At 34.9% G+C, this 20,458-nt stretch overlaps 1 protein-coding gene across 1 annotated transcript in view; it reads right to left on the reverse strand.

Moving 5' to 3' along the window:
* The window catches only part of GFRAL (GDNF family receptor alpha like), a 58,875-nt gene extending 38,915 nt beyond the window's left edge, over positions 1-19,960 (reverse strand). Inside the window, exons 1-5 of the mRNA XM_059077156.1 lie at positions 19,939-19,960; positions 15,726-15,860; positions 13,228-13,386; positions 1,250-1,306; positions 22-352 (exon numbers count right to left, since the gene is read on the reverse strand). Of these exons, the coding sequence (XP_058933139.1) occupies positions 22-352; positions 1,250-1,306; positions 13,228-13,386; positions 15,726-15,860; positions 19,939-19,960 (704 nt within the window). The remainder of the gene's footprint in view (positions 1-21; positions 353-1,249; positions 1,307-13,227; positions 13,387-15,725; positions 15,861-19,938) is intronic.
* Between the last annotated feature and the right edge of the window lie 498 nt (positions 19,961-20,458).

Here is a 20,458-nt window from a genome sequence, read left to right on the forward strand (position 1 = left end):
GGTATGCGTGTTTTTACTCACCTGCATAATTCATCATTTTGGCAGCTGTGAATTATATTGAGGCAAGTTGGGGCTGGAGCTCTGTTCACTGCACATGGCTTGCTGTGAAGAGCTTCTCTGGACTGCTGACAAGGTACATCAGAAGGAGCACAGTCACAAAAAGCCAACATCTGGGCAGTGTTAAAAGGCATATTTTGATAGAAGAACTGGATGGCTGCTTGGCAGTGTTTCACATCACACAGGTTTCCATTTGCTGAGCAAGCTTTCAGGTAAAGGGCCAACTGTGTGTTACAGAGCACATCCGCCACACACTCTTCCGCCACTTCCAAACAGGACCTGATCCCTTTGATTCCTAAAAGCAATGATATGCCCAGGTCGTGGAAAAGTAACCAAAAAGCTGTACATACAGAATCTGCAAAACACTGTGAGAAGTCCATGAGCAAAATTCAATGATGTACCCATGTGTTATTTTTGGCAAACATTCCTTTTTTTTCCCATTAGAGTTAGTATGAACTTACTGGGACCTGAATAGTGGACTATTTGCACCATCTTTCATCTACACTGGCTACGTATGGTGATCCAGAAGTGATGGGAAGTGTGTAGGGCCAAAACTGAGCTGCAGAAAAAGATTCTTGAGTCCAAGTTTCTCAAATGTAAACAGTAAATCTTCAGAAATTGCATTTCAGCTATATAGCTAATGGTGCATTCAGTGGCTCGGATCAAAATGTTCTTGTTCTGTTGCACTTTTTATTTGGGGGGGAAATCTTGACTAAAGCTGTAGTTATTCCAACATATAAAAATGTTCACATTCTGGAAAACACAGGTATGTGTGAATGCCCCACCCCCAACACATCCATATACACAAAAAGACCTCAATTTAATTTACGTGATCAAAATATCTATGAAATTTAATGAAGACTTAGTCTTTGGTTTTAATTGTAAAGTATTCTTCAGCATAACTATGAATAAACGATGGATGGGCAAAACATGTTTGTCATATGAATGGAAGACATGCAATGATTTTGTTGCCTTTTTCTGTTTTTTAAAAATTTAACTTATTTATTTATTTAAATTTTTACTGGAGTATAGTTGATTTGATTTTGTTGCATTTAGCAGTATTAGAATGATAAAAATATCCACACAATTTATTTTGTAATGGCATATCTTTAAGAAGCCTAGTAACTACATTTTAAATTATATTGTCCAATATTTACCATGCAGATCAAAAATAACAATTTATGAACATTACCATGATAGGAAAGAGTAGTTAGATTCCACTTGAACTTATTATCCTCTTTCATGTTATCTAGAAGGGAAACAAAGAGACTATTTTATTAGTGAACAATGTTCTAAATTTAATAGGAGAATGTGGACTACCTTTATGAGTGAATAATCAAGCAAAAGTACATATAAGCTCATGTAACCCTTATTTAACCGTTGATACACAAAATGAGTGAGGTACAGATGAAGGAAAATAAACCCCTGAAATATCATTCAAGTCAGTTAAAGGGTACTGCTCTGAGTATCCAGTTACTGGAAGATTTAAACAAATGCTAATGACTAGGCCATGTGCTCAGAAGTAAACAAAGAGTCTGTCTGGAGAGAAAGAACAGAAGGAATATTGTCTGAACCAAAAAACTCTTCCCAGTAAGGTCTTAATTAGATTGAAAAGCAATTTAAAGACTATTTCCACCTCTATCTTAGCCTCCCAGAGATTTTAGGAATTGTAAGTACAGAATTGAAGACGCTCATTGATGGAAGTCACCTTGGAGACCATCTAATGCTAAAACATTTCATCCAAGAAGTATTGGTTGAGAGAGCTGAATCCTAACCACTAGATCACCAGAGAGGAGGGAGAGGGATGGAGTGGGAGTTTGTGGTTGGTAAATGCAAACTGTTACATTTAGAATGGATAAAAAACAAGGTCCTACTGTATAGCACAGGAAACTATATTCAGTATCCTGTGACAAACCATACTGGGAAGGAGTATTTAAAAGAAGGAATACATATATGTGTATAACTGAATCACTTCGCTGTACAGCAGAAATTGGCTATACTTCAATTAAAATAATGACATTTAAAAACTTCATTTAATTGTTCTTTCTTTCAAAGATCAACTTTATAAAAAAAAAGAAAAGAAAAGAAAAGAAGCATTGGTTGAGTCCCTACTATATACCAGGTGCCATATTGAAAACAAATCGGCAGTCCCTATTATCAAACCTATTAGGAGATAGAGACACACAAACAAAATCAAAATAAAATAGATGTAGCACTAATATACATATGCATAAAATGATAGAATTATCAGATTTTCATTTTAAAATAAAAATTCAATTTTTGCCATTGGCTATTAAGATACTGACTTCTGTTATGGCATAAGTGTCTCTTCATGTTTCAATTTGTCCTGACTTGAGCTGTCTGTCCAAACTCCCTGCCTGCCCATCTACTGCATATATAATGGTACAATCATAAGAAAATTCTTTTTACCTCCCGGTGTGTCACAGCCTTTCCAGATTCCTTGTTCCATCTGTTTTTATTATACATGCTTTTCATTTTTCTACTGGTTAATTCTCAGCTCAAGAATCACTATCTCTTCTGCAACATACTCCCCTGTGTTTCTGAGATGTTCCTTCTGTGCTACTATTCCATATTGAATGAAATCCCAATAAGCAAATTTCAGAGAGTTCTTCAGCTTTTGTAACATACAAAAGTCTAGGATAGACCTTCTATGATATGTTAATAGCTCTGCTTTGGGACTGTTTGGTAAGGCTCTGCCACTGATTAAAACATATTCAAGAAACTGAGTTCACTTACTGTTATGAACTAAATTTTGTCTCCTTCCAAAATTTATGTGTTGAAGCCCTAACTCCTGGTGTGGCTGTATTGGGAGATGGTGTCTCTAGGGAAATAATTAAGATTAAATGAGGTCCTAAGAGTGGGGCCCTGATCTGCTAGGATTTGTGTCCTCATAAGAAGAGACATTAGTGAGTTTCTTCACTCTTCCCTCTTCACACACACACACACCATGGAAATGTCCTGTGAGTACATGGCAAGGAGCCAGGAAATCTACAAGCCAGGAAGACAGCTCTCACTAGAAAATCACCCTGCTGGACTTTTTTTTTTTTTTTTTGCGGTACGCGGGCCTCTCACTGTTGTGGCCTCTCCCGTTGCAGAGCACAGGCTCCAGATGCGCAGGCTCAGCGGCCATGGCTCACGGGCCCAGCCATGCTCACGGGCCCAGCCATGCTCGCGGACCCAGCTGCTCCGCGGCATGTGGGATCTTCCTGGACCGGGGCACGAACCCGTGTCCCCTGCATCGGCAGGCGGACTCTCAACCACTGTGCCACCAGGGAAGCCCACCCTGCTGGACTTTGATCTGGAACTTCCAGCCTCCAGAATGATGAGAAAATTAATTTTTGTTGTTCAAGCCACCCAACTTCTGGTATTTAACTAGGGCAGCCTAAGCAGACTAATACATTCACAATATGAGTAATTATTAGAGAAACAACAAAACAATTCTTTTACCATGGGGAAACAAATTCTATCATGGACCCATGCTATATTATATAATATGAGTAATGCATTATAATAAATTATCTGCACATTAAATCCTAATTCTGTATGGTGCATAAATTGGTATATACACATTTTTCCAGAGAATATTTTAAACAGTAGCTTAATTGCTGAAAAGGAGCTAAAGGGCAATACGTCATGGGAACACAGAGAAACATGCACCCACCAGACCTCCATCTGTGTTGTAAGATCATACACACACACTGTTCCCGCTTCTTGATCCATTAATACCAAAATATATGCAGACTCTGATATCTTTTCACCTTGCTACCACTCTTGTCCAAGACACCATGCATTTCTCTGTTGACCTCATTTAGTGACATGGTCTCATTTGCAATCCATCAGTGAATGACCCCCAGTTTATACTTACAGTACAGATCTCACTTCTATGTGTCATGCAATGAATTTAGGTATCAATTCCATACCTAGAACTGTCTACTTGATCTCTTCACTTGGATATCTAACAAATATTTCTCACTAACCATGTACCAAACTGACTCCTGACCTCTCCTATGTCCACACCAAAGCCTCTTCTTCTGTAGTTGTTCCCATGTTAGTCAATGAAAATAATGGCAAATACATCCTTCTAATTACTCAGGACAAAAACCTTGGAGTCAATGTTGATTCGTTTTTTCCTCTTGCATCCCCATATGGTCCATTCACATCAAAACATATCGAGAATCTGACAGCTGTCCACACTGGTCCATCACCCATCATTACGAAAGCTTCCTAACTGGTCTTCCTACTTGGGCCTTATTTCTCTTCAGTCAGTTGTCAACACGAAAACCAGAATTATCCTGTTAAAGATGTAGATCAGACCATGACACTTGCTTGGCTCAAATCCTTCAGTGGTTTCCTGTAACACTCAGAATAAGAGCCAAAGGTTTTGAAATGACCTACAAAACCTTTCATGATCTTGCCCCTGTTTTATTTCTGGCCTCATCTCCTGCATCTCTCCCACTGCTCTCTCGACTCTACCTCTAGTGTCTTCTTTGCTCTTCCTCAACCTTCCAGACTATCCCCAGCTCACCTTGAGCTTGTGTTTCTGCTGCCTGAAGTGTTCTTTCCCTAAATACCCACATGACTCATTCCTTTGCCTCTTTCCATCTTTACTCAAACATTAATTTCTTCAGATCAACTTTCTGGCCATCCTATTAAAATTACAAACCAACAACTCAGACTTCTTTTTTCCACTACCTGTATTATTTTTCTCCTTAGCACTCATACTGTTTATTTAATTTTATTTTTTTAAATTTTATTGGAGTATAGTTGATTTAAAATGTTGTATTAGTTTCTGCTGTACAGCAAAGTGATTCAGTTATACATATGCATATACTCATTCTTTTCCAGGTTCTTCTCCCATATAGGCCATTACAGAATATTGAGTAGAATTCCAGGTGCTATACAGTAGGTCCTTGTTGGTTATCTATTTTATATGTAGTATTGTGTGTATGTTAATCCCAAGATCCTAATTTATTGCCCCCCCCACACCTGCATGTTTCCCCATGGGTAGCACTCATACTGTTTAAAATATACATCTTCAAATCTTTTATCCTATTAATTTCCTCTTACTGGATGCTACAGCCCACTACTAAGACCTCCCTTTTGGTGATCTCAGTATTCATTTCCACATCTTCTGGTCCTTTTCCAGCATTGCCTCATCCAAAGGAAGTTGCCACATCCAAGGGGGCAGACTTTTCTAGGGGACAGCTCCTATCTAAGGGCTAGTCCATGAGAGGGGCTCAAAGGAGCAGTTCCCGTGTCTCAATGGGTGACATCTCTAAAAGCCCACTACAGAGCCAAACGCCTTGTGGAATCAACTGTTCGTTCTGGTCATTGTCTTGCCTTTCAATTTCTCCCTCCACCTAATCCAGTTTTTCTCACTTCTAGATTTTGTTCCTGAGCTCTCAGCCCAGTACTACTCTATATGCAAACCTCTGTCTCAGAGTCTGTTTCCAGGGAAACTCACCAAGACACTCCTCAATTGAGAATGTAAAGCCCTAGAGAGCAATGTTTTTTGTGATTTTTGTTCGCTTTTTTTTACTGCTTTTTCCCCAGGTCTTAGAACATGGCCTAGGACATGGTAGGCACTCAAAGAAATATCTATTAAGTAAATAAATCATCATTCCTTACTACATTATCTATTTCTTTAATTTTTTAAATCCCTTAAAAAATAAGAAGCTTCTTAAATGAAGGACAGTTTTTTTTTTTTTTTTTTTTTTTTTTTTTTTTTTGTGGTACGCGGGCCTCTCACTGTTGTGGCCTCTCCCGTTGCGGGGCACAGGCTCCGGACGCGCAGGCTCAGCGGCCATGGCTCACGGGCCCAGCCGCTCCGCGGCATGTGGGATCTTCCCGGACCGGGGCACGAACCCGTATCCCCTACATCGGCAGGTGGAGTCTCAACCACTGCGCCACCAGGGAAGCCCTGAAGGACAGTTTTGTTGTTGTTGTTTTGATCCTGCTGCACCAGACTTAGGACTTAGCACATTGTCAATGTCTCGTAAGTATTTGTTCAATGAATGAATAAATGAATGAATACAATTCACATTATTCTAAAACCTTTTAGCATTTATGTCTTTCTTCATAATCCCTTTTAGACATAGTCATAGTATTACATTTTTAAAATTTTCATTGTCTAAGAGAAACACAGGCAGAAATGGCAGAGCAAAGTCTTTAGTCAACTCATATTTGTGATTATACTTAAGGTTCCCAAATTCCTCCCTTGAATACTGACCTGAAACAATGTCTAGGTTGAATTCATCTTCATTGTCTTCACTGAAGGCTGGAACTGGATTCATCTGAGCATCCTGTATACAAATGTCCTCAAACAAGCTTTTCCGAATTTCAATGCATTTTGTTTCTGAAGGGTCATTGCATTGACAATTCCACAAGATTGTTTCTTTCAGACTTTCTCTTAATGCTGCACACAGGTACCTTCCATCAAGGGTTTTGCATTGCTCTGATTCCCTCCCACAGGTTTTCTTAAAATTTTCATACAAAGGAGCACAATGTTCAGATTCCTGGCAGATACGTGCTGCCATGACGCAGTAGCTCTTTTTTTCAATCGTTAATGACGTATCTTTCTGATGGAGCCATTGTGTGATGTTAGATTGTGCAGCCAAATATGAGGACAGTGCTGATTCTTCTATAAATAAAAAATGACTAAAAATTAAATATTATGACCTTTTAATGTTTTCTAAAAAGTGTCTAGACATATATTTTATAAATATACCAATATCTATTGTCTTTCAAAAGCCATTGGAAAAAAATATTGCAAGAGAGCTATTACAAATGATCTTGATTTTTTTAAAAAAATTGAAATAAAAATTTTGATTATTTATAGTTTATGTAACTAAACATAATGGTAATGCTCAATTCATTTAATATTTTATCCTCATTTATTTCATCTTTTTATTACATTTTGATGATGATTGGTAGAAATCATGTGTAATTTAAAATACTTATAATCCATTATTTCTCTTCTATAAAATTTTGTGAATTTCCATTTTATCCTAGAAATGTAACTATACTAAAGTGTTTCTCCACAGTTTTTCATTATTTCCCCTTTAAGAAGCATTTTTAGACATTTTCCTAATTCCCTTACCCCCTCGTGAAATTTTAATTTAATTATACTATTTTAAGATAGTATAATGTATTTCATGATATGAAAATGTTTACTTAAAAACTGCCAGGACATTCTTAGAAGCACTGTTCAGAGTACAGCTTCTGTACTGCATGGGTTTGTAGACACACACTGTGATAAAGTTTTGCACATTTATCGAACAACAGCTCACATGGATTGCTATAATTATTTAAATCAGGCTTCTCTACTAGAACAGAGAACATCTCTCCTACCCCTTTTGGCCAGCATATGCAGGCTTGTGTGGATGGGATGTATGTGAATTAATGCCATCCTCATATAATTAGTTCTATTATATTGGTAATTATATATTTTGAAATAATCTGTAAATATGTCTAAATGTCAATCTCTTTTATAGTACACATATATGTATGAGTATTTATATATATATTTATATTTAATAATCAAGGCTAAATGAAATAATCTGGCTAAATGCCAATTTTACTCTGCTATGTTTTTAGCTAACCAAGAGTAGGGACTGTCTTAACCCATCTTGATTTCCATCCTCCAGCATTTATATGATATCTACACATATTAACTGAATAATAAATATAAATGAATATATAATTTAGATGCTCAAAATGTGTTTAAAATTAAAAATAAATGATATATTTATTGATCAGTTACTATGTGTCAGGCACTATGTTGAAACTTTATCATATTAAGAAAAAAAAAAGGAAGAAATGTCAAAGCTGATTTGCTCAAGAAGTTTACAATCTATAATAAAGAATAGAAAAGTGCATGTCTGTTACATGTTGAGAAATGTTTTGGGAATGCAAGGGGGAGAGAGAGAGAGAGGGAGAGAAACATCATATCTTGTTGGAGTGATGACCAAAGAGCTGGCGGAGGACGCTGCAGTTGAAATAGGTTGAAATAATAAGATTTCAATTATCATTTCCTTTTCCACTCTGAGCTAAATTAGAAGCAAGCAGCTGATGCTCTGGGTTGAAACCATGATCAGGCCAGGTCCATCATGAAGTGCATTTGTGAGATCATTCAGGTCCTCTGTACAGGGTTTCTATATTCCTGGCTTATCAACATTACCACAGAATAGCATTTAACAAGTATTTATTATGGAAAAAAGTGGTTTAACTGTGAACTGATTTCAGTTTAACTGCTCTAAATTTGTATGTACCTGTAGCTGGTAACTATATTTTGCCAGCATCGTGGTCTGATAGAAATGGTCATTGAGATATAAATGAACTAGCCCTACTATCTTGAAACAAAAGTCAATAAATATTTTTAGTATTTCTATATGCTTTCATTTCAGCCTACTTCAACCTAAAACTAGTAAAGACATACTCATTAGCTAACTACTGTCATTTTAGTCTCTATCCTATTTGACTTCTCTGCATTTATAATTGTCGATTATTTCCTCTGTGTCTTTCTCTCTTTCACTGGCTTCAAAATTCTTCCTGTAGTTTTTGTTTTTCCTGTCTTTAAAAACGTCCTTGTGGTTTCATCAACTAGATTGCAAATGTTGTTATCAAAATACCTATATCTCATGTCATATCTTTTCCTGACCAGTCTTATCCTCCTGCATGCTTGTATCTGTTTCTTACAAATCACTGACTCCCAAATCTATATGTCCATTTTAGGATACTCTCCTCAGTGCGAGACCCATGTTTCCAAACGCCAGCCAGATGAGGTCCACTCCATCATTGCTATTTTTAAACTATATATTCATCATGTGAAATGTAAAACAAAATACTAACATTTCTAACATGAATGTGCCATAGGGTACCCTCCCAATGCAAAACTCTCCAAATACAACTCACCACTTCTGTCCCCAGTCCTGTCTCAGTGTACAGCAATATCCTTGTCCCAAGCCAGCAGTTTCTATCACACGTTTAACAACATTCCATACTCCTCATATCCAATGGAAACCAATTCCTATTGATTGTAATTTATAAATATTTGTTAAATATCTCTTATCCTTACAGTCCTCAGCACCAGTGTGGTAGTTTAGGCATGAGTCACCTCTCTCCCAAACTCTTTTGATGGCTTTTTAACATATCTCTGGCCTGCATCCTTCCCTGCCTCCATTCCATCCTTTACACCACTGCCAACAAATGACATCCTTCAAAATACTAATTCTGTAGTCTTCTGTTTAAAATGCATTAGTAGATCTTCAAAACAACAGTTTGAAGTCTGATCTCCTTAGAAAGATATGTAAGTTTAATAAGTTCTTCCTTCTTATTAACATCTGGCTTCTTTCCAGTATCTCCTAAGACTCCTCTGTTCTATAATCCAGCTTTACCAAGAACATGTTTCTCCCCAGTGTCTTCTGCTTCATTCTACTTCCTCTGTCTAGAACATCTATTTTATTTAATCTCCCTATTGAGCCCAGTTCACCCTAAAAAACCCAATTCTGTTATTTCTTCTATGAAGGCTTCTAAGTCTCCATTATTTCTTCCTGTATAACTTCAAGTGTGTAACTGTGTGTATATAATCTCACGTGTATCACCTCACGTGTATCACATTGTATAGGTGATATTTAGCAGTTATCATTTTCATTAAGAATTGAGACCATACAAAATATGTTTTCTAATGCTATTGGAATTAGATGAATAACAAAGATATTTAAGAAATCCTCAAATATTTGGAAATTACACAATAGTATTATGAATAAACCTTGAATCAAAAAGAAAGTCAGAAGGGAAATAAGAAAATATTTTGAAATAAATAAAAATGAAAACACAAGATATTAAAATTAGTAGATGTGACTAAAACAGCACTTGGAAAGAAATTCATGTAATGAGATGCTTACATCGCTGATAAGATTTCATCTTAAGAAACTAAAAAGTGAGGATCAATTTCAAGTCAAATCAAATGCAAAAGAAATAACGTCGAGAAAAATTGAGAGAGAGAGACTGAGAGAAAAAAGACAGAGACATAGAGAGAAATACAGAGAAACAGACACAGAAAGAGAGAGAAAGAAGGGCACAAATATCCAGTACTTGAACAAAACTGAGGACATCACTTGAACTTCTTCAGACTTTTAAAGGACAACTTGGGAATATTAGGAACAATTTAGCAGAGTGATAGAAACTAAAAGAAAGAGTAAAATGGAAACTATAAAAATAAAAATTCAACATAAATCCAACAAATGTCTTTTAAATTCATTAAAAGGCAAACTACAAAAGAAGAAATAGAACAGTCTTGTAACAATTAAACACACTGAACATTTAAAAACCTTCCAGTGAAGAACAGCACAGATTCTTCATTGGTAAATTGAATTAAACACTTAAGGAAAAAATAAAGCTAATTCTTTGTATATTATTCTAGAATTTAGAGGAGAAGGAAATATTTCCTAACTCATTTTGAAGACAGCATTACCCAGACAACAAAATCAGACAAATACTTTCTAAGAAAAGAGAATAACATGCCAATATGCATCATGAACATAGATTTAAGACCCTCAACAAAATATTAGCAAATTGAATCCAACAATATATAAAAAAAATAATACAATAATACATCATGACTGAGCAGGATGTAGCCTCAGAATGAAAGGCTGTATCCAACACTCAAAAATCAACAATAAAATTTACCAAATACCACTAAAGAAGTAAACATATGATCATTTCAACAGAGGCAGAAAAAGCATTTGCAAAATTTAACATCTACTTATCCATTCATGATAAAACTTCTCTAAGCAAACTAGAAATAGAAAGGAATTTCCTCAGCCTGATAAAGGGAACCTGCAAAGAACCTACTGCAAAAGCCATTCTTTATTGTGCAAAGCTGAATGCATCCCTCCTAAGATAGGTAAAAAGGCAAAAAATGGCCACACCAAACAATCCTATTTAATATTATACTGGAAGTTCTACTCAGAACAATAGAGCAAGAATAAGAAATAAAGGCTTACAGATTGGAAAGCAAAGAATAAAACTCTCTTTATTCTCTATTCGTAGATAACAAGGCTATCTATGTAGAAAATCCTATAGACTCTACAAAAAACAGAACAAACAAAAACCCCTAGAACTATAAAATGTCCATATAAAGTGTCAATTGTAAAATGTCCATATAAGATATCAATTGTATTTCTGTATACTAGCTATGATCAATTGAAAATTAAAATGTAAAATAAAGTGCCCTTTACAACAGCATCAAAAAAGTGAAGCATATTTGTAAATCTTAACAAAATGTAAGAACTGTTATATTCAGAAGTACAAAATATTGATAAAAGAAATCAAAGAAGTCCTAAATACATGGAGAGATATACCACGTTCATGGATTTGAAAACTCACATAGTAAATATGTCAATGCTACCCAAATTGATCTATAGTTTTGAGGTAAGCCAAATCAAAATGCCAGCAGGATTTTTCTGTAGACATTGACAAGCTGATTGTAAAATTTATATGGGATAGCAAAGAAGGAGAATAGCTGAATCAATTATTTAAAAGGAAAAAAGTAAAGGAATTACACTACTTTATTTCAACATATCCCATGAAATTACAATAAATAAGACTGTGGAATATTAGCAAAAGTATAGAAATATAGGTAATTGGTATGGAAAAGAAAACCTGGAAGTAGAGCCAGCAATATACAGCCTAGTGATCTTTTGAGAAAAGTGAAGTTGAAAATATCTTCAGCAAATGTGGTGGGACAATTAGATATCCATATGGCAAAATAACATATCTGACCCATAGCTTGCACCATATAAAAAATTAACTCAAAATGCATCATAGATCTAAATATAGAACCTAAACTACATAATTTTGGAGAGAGACTTTACCAAATAATATATAGAGGTGGCACATAAGCACATGAAAAGATGATCAACATTATTATTAAGTGCAAATTAAAATTACAGTGTGATACCATTAAATATGTTTTGGAATGGCAAAAAAAAATGAGTGCTTCTGCGAATGTGGAGCAACTGGAACTTTCATACATTTATGGTGACTTCAAATTTGAAATACAATATTACAGCTCCTTATAAAGTTAAACATACACTTTACTATATGACCCAATACTTTTTTACCAAAGAGAAGTAACTTATACAAATCTTATATGTGACTATTTATAGCAGCTTTATAATCTCTAAAAATCTGGAAACAATGCAAATGACTTTCAGTGGTGAATGGATAACCAATTTATGGAATAACCATACAATGGAATACTATTCATCAAAAAAGAGAACCTTTTTTTTTTGATGAATCGTAAATATATTATTTTAAATAAAAGAACACTGGCTCAAAAGGCTACATGTTATGTAATTCCATTTATATAAAATTCGGGTAAAGGCAAAATTATGGAACAGAAAACCGTCCAGTAATGATTGGAGGGGTTGGGCAATGAAACCATTCAAGATAGATGAGAGGTAAACCTTTCTCTTATAAAGTGAGGGAAGGAGGATTCTGAAAGAAGAGGTGAGAAATCTCTGAAAACAGGTGCATTCCCAAGTTGATCACTTTTCAGAGAAGGTACATAGGGACATTGAGGATATGGAAATTGATTACATTAAGACTATTGGATCCCACGTATCTCTTGGAAAATCTTTCTGTAAGTTCAGGACACATGTCGACAAGCTTGATTACCACTACTTCACCATCAGGCTGGCACTTTGAGTAGACAATAAATAAATACATGTTAAATAATCAAGTTCTCCTATCCAAAGGCAAGCATAATTCTGGGTAAGTGGTTATACTTTGGTCTTCCTCAGGAGACCCTGTATTCTTTACCAACAGAAATGGTACCTTATTTATCTTCTATCATTTAAGTCTTGTGCAAAGCCATAGTGAGCCTCACAAATATATGTATTGAACGAGTGAATCTATAATACTAATGAATTATAATAGAATGAAGCTTGAAATTGTGGTTAGCAATTACAGAAATATGTCAAGCACTTACTGAGATCTACAGCTCACAGAACCTTAAATTACATGAAGAATTAATCAAGTCACCAGAAAAAAACAAGAGTTCATCAAATTATATAGATGTGGTTCATTTTGACATTGTACTTTTCTTTTCAATGACAGTAACTGTTTCATATAATAATGTATTACCTGATTTGTTGATGCATTTTTTTCCAAGCAATTTCTTAATGGTACAGTAGAGGTCATCAGAGCAGAGACAATTTTTAAATTGGAAATTGCTTTCTGCTAAAGACCGGATACTTAAATTACAGGTTGATGAATCCTTCATCTGGCAGGGGTTGCCTGGATTCACAGTCAAACAGATAACACTCTAGATATTAATCTGAATATAATTTTTGAGACCTCCTACCCAAGGTACATTAAAGCTTTAAGGAGCCTCCCCCTACCAAAAGTTTTTAACATATTAATTTTAGTAATTCATTATTAGAGTGAAATTATCTGGGGTTGCTACAGCATGTCCATATAATTGACTTTTCAAGCAAAAACTATTTCTACTGTTTTCTCCCCCCCCCCAATATTTACTTTCTAAAATAGAATAAAACTTTCTGTATTTTAAAGGAGATTTGTCCCCACTTAGAATGCCAACTTTTTCTCTTTAATGATAATCAAGGCTGCCCTTACACGAGATGACCAGAATGCTCTGTAATCTTAACTATTTTGTCAGTTTAGCAATTGTATTAGCTGTTTGGTCTTAATCTTATTTTATTTACATGTCATTCCATGATAATAATAAGAGACAAGCAAGTGGCTCTAAATTTATCATTGAAAAAAATGTGGTCCTGACACTTAGAAAGCACTTAATATTATTGAATAGTGCGTCTTTCATAATTACCAATATTTCATGTTCTGCTTTAATTTAAAAAGCCATATTCATCTACCCAACAACTTTCTTTTATTCATTTTTCTGAATAAAACTACTTGAGTACATTTCATTTGTGTATTTGAGAATATTTCTATTTCAACTTAATGCATGGTATAATTATACAGATTTACCATTCACTGCAAATGACTTGCTATTTATGTACTGAAATCAATAAATGTTATAATTCATGACACGCTGAATGTGATATTTTAAATTGCCTTATAAAATGTAACAAGGAGCTTCATCATCAAATCAAAAAACAGACTTTTTTTGTCATTGTCCTTTATTCTCATCTTAATATTATTATGTTATTTGAGAAAACTTGCAATTGAAATTCTTTTCCTGAACTGTAATGAGAATGTTGGATTAGAGACCTATAACTTTCTTTGGCCTATGAACATTGTATGTACTCCCTTCAAGGTCAGGGAAGAAAAGGAAATCTTGCTCCTTGTCTACATCCTATGTAATTCCTTGAAATCTTGTGACTGGACAGGAGCTCTGATGTTGGAGATTGTGAATGTTGACATTGTTAGAACTATGGGTGGTTGCCTCTTAACCCAACGCACTCCACCTTACATTTTTGGGAGGTAGAGGAAACACAGGCAGATAGGAAAGGGTCGTGAGAAGTACATAATTTTTTTTTTTTTTTTTTTTTGGTATGCGGGCCTCACACTGTTGTGGCCTCTCCCGTTGCAGAGCACAGGCTCCAGACGTGCAGGCTCAGCGGCCATGGCACACAGGCCCAGCTGCTCCGCGGCATGTGGGATCTTCCCAGACCGGGGCACGAACCCGTGTCCCCTGCATTGGCAGGCGGATTCTCAACCACTGCGCCACCAGGGAAGCCCAGAAGTACATAATTTATCCTTCATGAAATGGTTGGAGTAGCAAAGTGAGTCATGAAAGAATATATTTTTATTTTTCACTTTGGATTTCTCTTACTGAGTATTCCAGAAAGTTTATTGGGTTTTTACGGTTTTATCATATTCATTATACAAGTTGATAACACTTTTTATGTTAGTATAAGATTTTTTGCAAAGTTATGTCTTAATAATATTAAGACAATGTCCCCTTACATAATAAGTTTACCTATTTTTAGTGAATGGAGTCTTACTATAATGCTCTCATTCAATATATGTTCAGTTACTTGATATATTCAGTACTTTTTTTTCTGTTAAACAAATGACAGTGACTTTCCAATCTTCATATTCTCTACCCATTGGGCCTCCTCTCAAATGTTTGGAATGTAGGACTAGTTAAAAATAAAAATATGTTTTAACTTGTTCTTGACACAGTTGGAATGGAAAATAGTGTATAGGTTGCAAAAATATAAAACTCATGTTATGTACATGCAAATAAATAAGGCGTTTGATTATGACAAATGTTATCTTCCTATGTTATCCTGACATAGTAACATATAAGAAAAAGAACATTTTATTTGAAAAATTGTTGCCATGCTTCGGAGAGGCATGTGTATAATTGTAACATTGGTGAGATAAGTAAAAGAATAATCTGAAATCCTGCATAATGTTGCTTGCAGTGTCAATGCATTGGGGGCCTTGAGTAATTTAAGAACAGTCTTTTGTATCTAAATTCACTAATAAGTAATTGTAGGCGAATCACTTGAATACCAAGTTTAAGTAAGGTATTTAGAGAAAAAACATAGTTCCTAGGATAGTGAAAGAAAAGAACAAATTCTATTTTTATCTCTGTAAAAAGAAATTGAGTGTGTTTTAAACTTTTTATGTTAGTATAGAGCGTATATTACCTGACAAATTGCAGGCATCTTCCATTATTCTCCAGTCATGTTTACATCCATCTGCATCGCTTAGGCAGAGTTCTCTTAAATATGTGCAATCAATGGTTTGGGAAGTGGACTCATTGTCCAAGCACAGCCCCACAGCTTGAATAGCAACAATAACAGAACAACAAAAACAACAGCAATATGGCAGTTATTTACCTAAGAACTAAGTTATTAATGATCAAGACCAGAATTATGAAAACTGAGATGTGATAAAATCATTAAAATTCTGGAATGGATCTTAACCTCCCCTCTAGCTACAGATCTCTGTTTCTCTTGTATAAGATTCTTAAATAAAAAGTCTGTATTTGCCCTCTTTCTTTCTTACTGCCTATTCATTTCTCAACTCATAATTTATTGTTATTTCTATTGCTCCATTGAAACTACTTTTAAAAATGCTCCAATCATCTCCATAACATCAAATTTAATAGTTTTAAGACTTCAGACTTCATCTTGCTTACTTTTATCATTGGGCATTTTATTGTCATTTTGTTCTTGAAACTCTTTTCTTTTGGCAACCAACCCTCTCTTCTAATTCTCTTGATACTTATTCATTTGGTATTTTCTGAACACAGTTAGAATTCTTCCCAGGATCCTCTTACTTTTCTATTAAAGTATATTTGAAGCTTAGGTTCTGTCCTCAGACTTTTCTTATTCTCATTTTACACCCTTTCTGTGGACTATTCCATGTACTTATGGTCTTAACTAAAATATCTAGACTGATGATTCTCAAATATCTAATTCAATCCCGTTATTTTCCAGTATTCCAGTTACAGATGATGTTATCTCCACCTGAATGTTCCAGACACACTTTCAGACAATATTATCATCAGTATTGTCCTGCTCATCACCACTCCCTGCTGGACCACCCTACTTCATCAGCAATTTCACCATTCACAATGTCACCCACACTGGGAACCTTGGGTTCATGATAGGCTCCTTTTCTATCCTCAGTTTTACTCTCCCATATCCACTCTTGTATTGATTCTCATTTTGAATATTTGACCAACTCACCAGTTAGTCAGTCTGCCTCCAGGTCTATCTTATTCAGGTAGGTTCTTTACACCCTCTAATCTGCCTAATATATCATTCTAGTCCTGCTGTTTCTTTGCTTCATCCTTTGGATGGTTCCTATTAGCATGACTCTCCTATTCTTCATCATGTGCAATCTGGAGGTCCTCAAGCATTTATAGTTTCTCAGATGCTCCATGCTGCCTTGTACCTCTGAGCATTTACTGTATGTCACTCCTTTTCTTTTTACTCTGGAATAACCCTTTTTTTGTCATTTAAGACTCGACACAATAACTACCTATTTTTAGGGAAACTTTCCATGAATTTAATATCTGTTTTCCTACATTCAAATTGAATTCAACACAGCTCATCTGTTTCACTACAATCTTGGGAATTTCCCAACTATAGCATTTATTGCTCCATAATGAAATTGTATATTTATTTTTGTCTTTACCACTGAGTTCTGGGGTTTTACGCAGCAGGCATTAATTCATGATCGTATCCCTATCATCAACACAATGATGGATCATACATATTCAATTAATGCATGTTGACTTAACCAACTTGAATCGTTCTTTATGGATGAGTTATATATAAATAACTCTTAATATTCAATAAATATAACACCTTCCAGATATTTACAAGTTATTTTGGGTAGAAGAGAAAAGGTTCCAGCAAGTTTTTTAAAATATCAAGAAAGTAGCAATGTTAATTTAGTATATTGTACCAATTACTCAAACTAATTCTGCAGGCATACAAACTGACACTTGCTTAATCAATCCATAGAAAAATATGGAAATTACAATTGAGTTCTAGAGACAGTATATTAACTATAATCAAGAGACCTCAAGCTATGTCTTAATCAGAACCAAATTATTTGAATTTTTAAAAGGATGATGTTATTATGAACGACTTGTCACAACATAGAGTTATAGGCTTCAAGTAAAGCCACAACATCTTTTTTAAAAAAGAAAATCTTACCTCTTTCCAAACCTCTTCTCCTAAGGAGAATCCATGAAAACTGATTGGATCATATACTACTGGCTGAGTCACTGCATTTGGAGATTAAGCCCATGCGTGTGACTTGGTCACATTTTTCTTGTTGAGGGCTAGAGTGGAAATTGGCATATCAGCTTTCTGTGTTTTCATGTGTTCATGGATAACCTCATCTAGCCAAGCACCTGTTCTAGGTTAGCAAGCCTAGAGAAACAGAAAGAGCCACTTCCATTCTGGCCCAAGTTTACTTATTTCAATCCAGCTTGCCAAAGATCCTGAAGTAGGAATTTCACGTCAGAAAGTCAATTTATAAGCAGCTAGGGTTTCATTTTTCATTGATCACTATTATCTTGTGAATACTTCTCTCGGGAAGCTTATAGGTGATGGTCTCCTGCCTATATCATCAAACCTCACGTGTATCTCAGTGCAATGATCATTAATGAATTCTACATATTATCTTTCCCAAATGTGTTTTATTTTCTTTCATATTTAAAATGTTAGGTTGAATAATCATCTTGATTGTTTTAGGTGATTTTCCACACCTTCCACTCAGAAGAAATACTGAACCAAGTAGGAAAACCACTTCAATGATTTGGCCCAGAAAAATCAAAATAACTTCAGCTTTCCAGAATCTTATCCATTCCTGACTATGATTTCTGGCCATGTATTTAAGCCAGGAGTTTTCAAGGATCATCTTGAAATGCCAAGTGAAAAACAGGTTCTATTTTAAAATAAATAAGATGGAGAATATTGCACAGTTTATCACCCTTTAAAGATGTATAAGACTCATTAGGCTAGTAAATGCTTTGTTTTAAAAATTCACTATGTCTCACATTTCTTTGGCTGCAGAACTTTCCCGCATCACAAAGCCTATTTAAATGATGTTGAACAAATATTCTGAAGCACACACTATGGGAAATATTGATTAAACCTATCAAATAGCACAATTTTGACCCTAACAGTGTTAGGTATGATTTCCCTTATTCATGCAACCTAGTGTCTAGGTTAATTTAGAAGTGAAAGTTGAAAACAAGAGGCCATCATTACCTTTTCAATGGGGGCCATAATGAGGTTATAATTTATTTTGTGTGTTTCATTATATTGCTGCCTGATCTACAAAAATTAAAGTTTCCTAGATTTCTCCTTATTATAAATGATAGAAATAAGGAAACATTATTAGCAATAAATGCAAGGAACAAATTTTTGAATAACAATTACTTAAGCCCCCCCAAATCTGAAAGTATATAAATGATTTCTTCTTTCTTGCCTTTATTTTCTTTGACTAAATTTATTTTGACTTCCAACATAATTTGAAATAAACTTCTTTGTTTTCTTGCCCACAAGTGTACCTTTATTCATCAATATCTATTAGCAGAGAGTAAACAGAAAATATACTGGCTTTGTTTTAATGAGTAAATTATTAATATTCAGCTACAATTATAACTATCCCTTTTTCTGAATGCAATTTGTAGATTCTACTGCATGCTGATGAAAATATAAATAGCTTCTCCAATAACACATATAGCAAGTAGATCTTCATAGATTCTACTTTTAAGTATACATTGCTTTTTTACTAACATCTTACAATGCATTCACACTACCCAAGACAAGAGAGATAAGTTCACACTTTATCTCTAGGTTACAAAAATTGTCTGAAATGTGAAGAAGCATTTGATGTCGTGTTGTGTTACTCTACTAACTGCCTCCTTCTTATTAAATATTAACACCTAAAATCAGGGAAATTGAATGGTTTAAGTTAATCTCATTTCAATTTAATACCAAAGAAAAATAGATAATAATTCAAAATTTGTCATCTTATAACTTGTAAATAGGTACTGGAAGGTTTCACTTCTAAAAGGCTCTAGTACGGATGTCAATTCTATAAATCCTGATCAATTACTTAAAGTGATTGGATTATTCTATACATAAAAAAGAAACAACCTGAGCTGTTAATGCAGTTCTCACATTGTGCACTTTCTATAGAGGTATAAATGAGTAAAAGTAGGTGTACATTTTTGCAAAATTAAGAAGCTATGTTAAAGTATAAATTTGTAATTAATACTTTATATTATAAACATTTGTTAGCTTGACAGTTAAGTGACAGGAGACAGCATTTGGCTCACTGAGAATTGGTGTTATGAATTCAGATAAACCAGAAGCATAATTCACTTACCGAAGAAAATGAAAACTATCATGGTAGCCAACCTGGGGCTGTTCACCTGGAAGAAAAGCAGATGTCTTTTTCCAACCACTTTCTTAACAGTAACTATCCACAATAAGGCTTCAGCTTCTACTCCTGCTTCCTAAAAACATCACTGATTCAAGTCGGCTTCCTGTCACCACTTCCTCACCAATCTTTCCTGAGCTGTGAACTTTCCTAACTAGGTCCAAATTCAATTATTCTCTTCTGAGTGTACTGATCTCAGATATTATGCTTCCAAGAAAGCCCAAGAGCCAGATACTAAGAAATGATACATACTCTGTGCAGTCAGGAAAAAGGTGGGGGTTTGTTTCCATTCAACTAGAATGCTAAACTGTGTACAAGCCTCCCAACTACAACTCAAAGTGTTCCTAGACACTTGAGAATGCTCAGTTTCTACTTCATTCATTAGCATCATTCAGGCAATCTTATATCTTTGAGGATAGGAAAAAGGAGAAAAGGCATAAGCAAAGCCCAGGAAAACGTAGGGGGA

Source organism: Kogia breviceps, chromosome 10 (assembly GCF_026419965.1).
Source record: "Kogia breviceps isolate mKogBre1 chromosome 10, mKogBre1 haplotype 1, whole genome shotgun sequence".
In the NCBI taxonomy this organism is placed as follows: Eukaryota; Metazoa; Chordata; class Mammalia; order Artiodactyla; family Physeteridae; genus Kogia; species Kogia breviceps.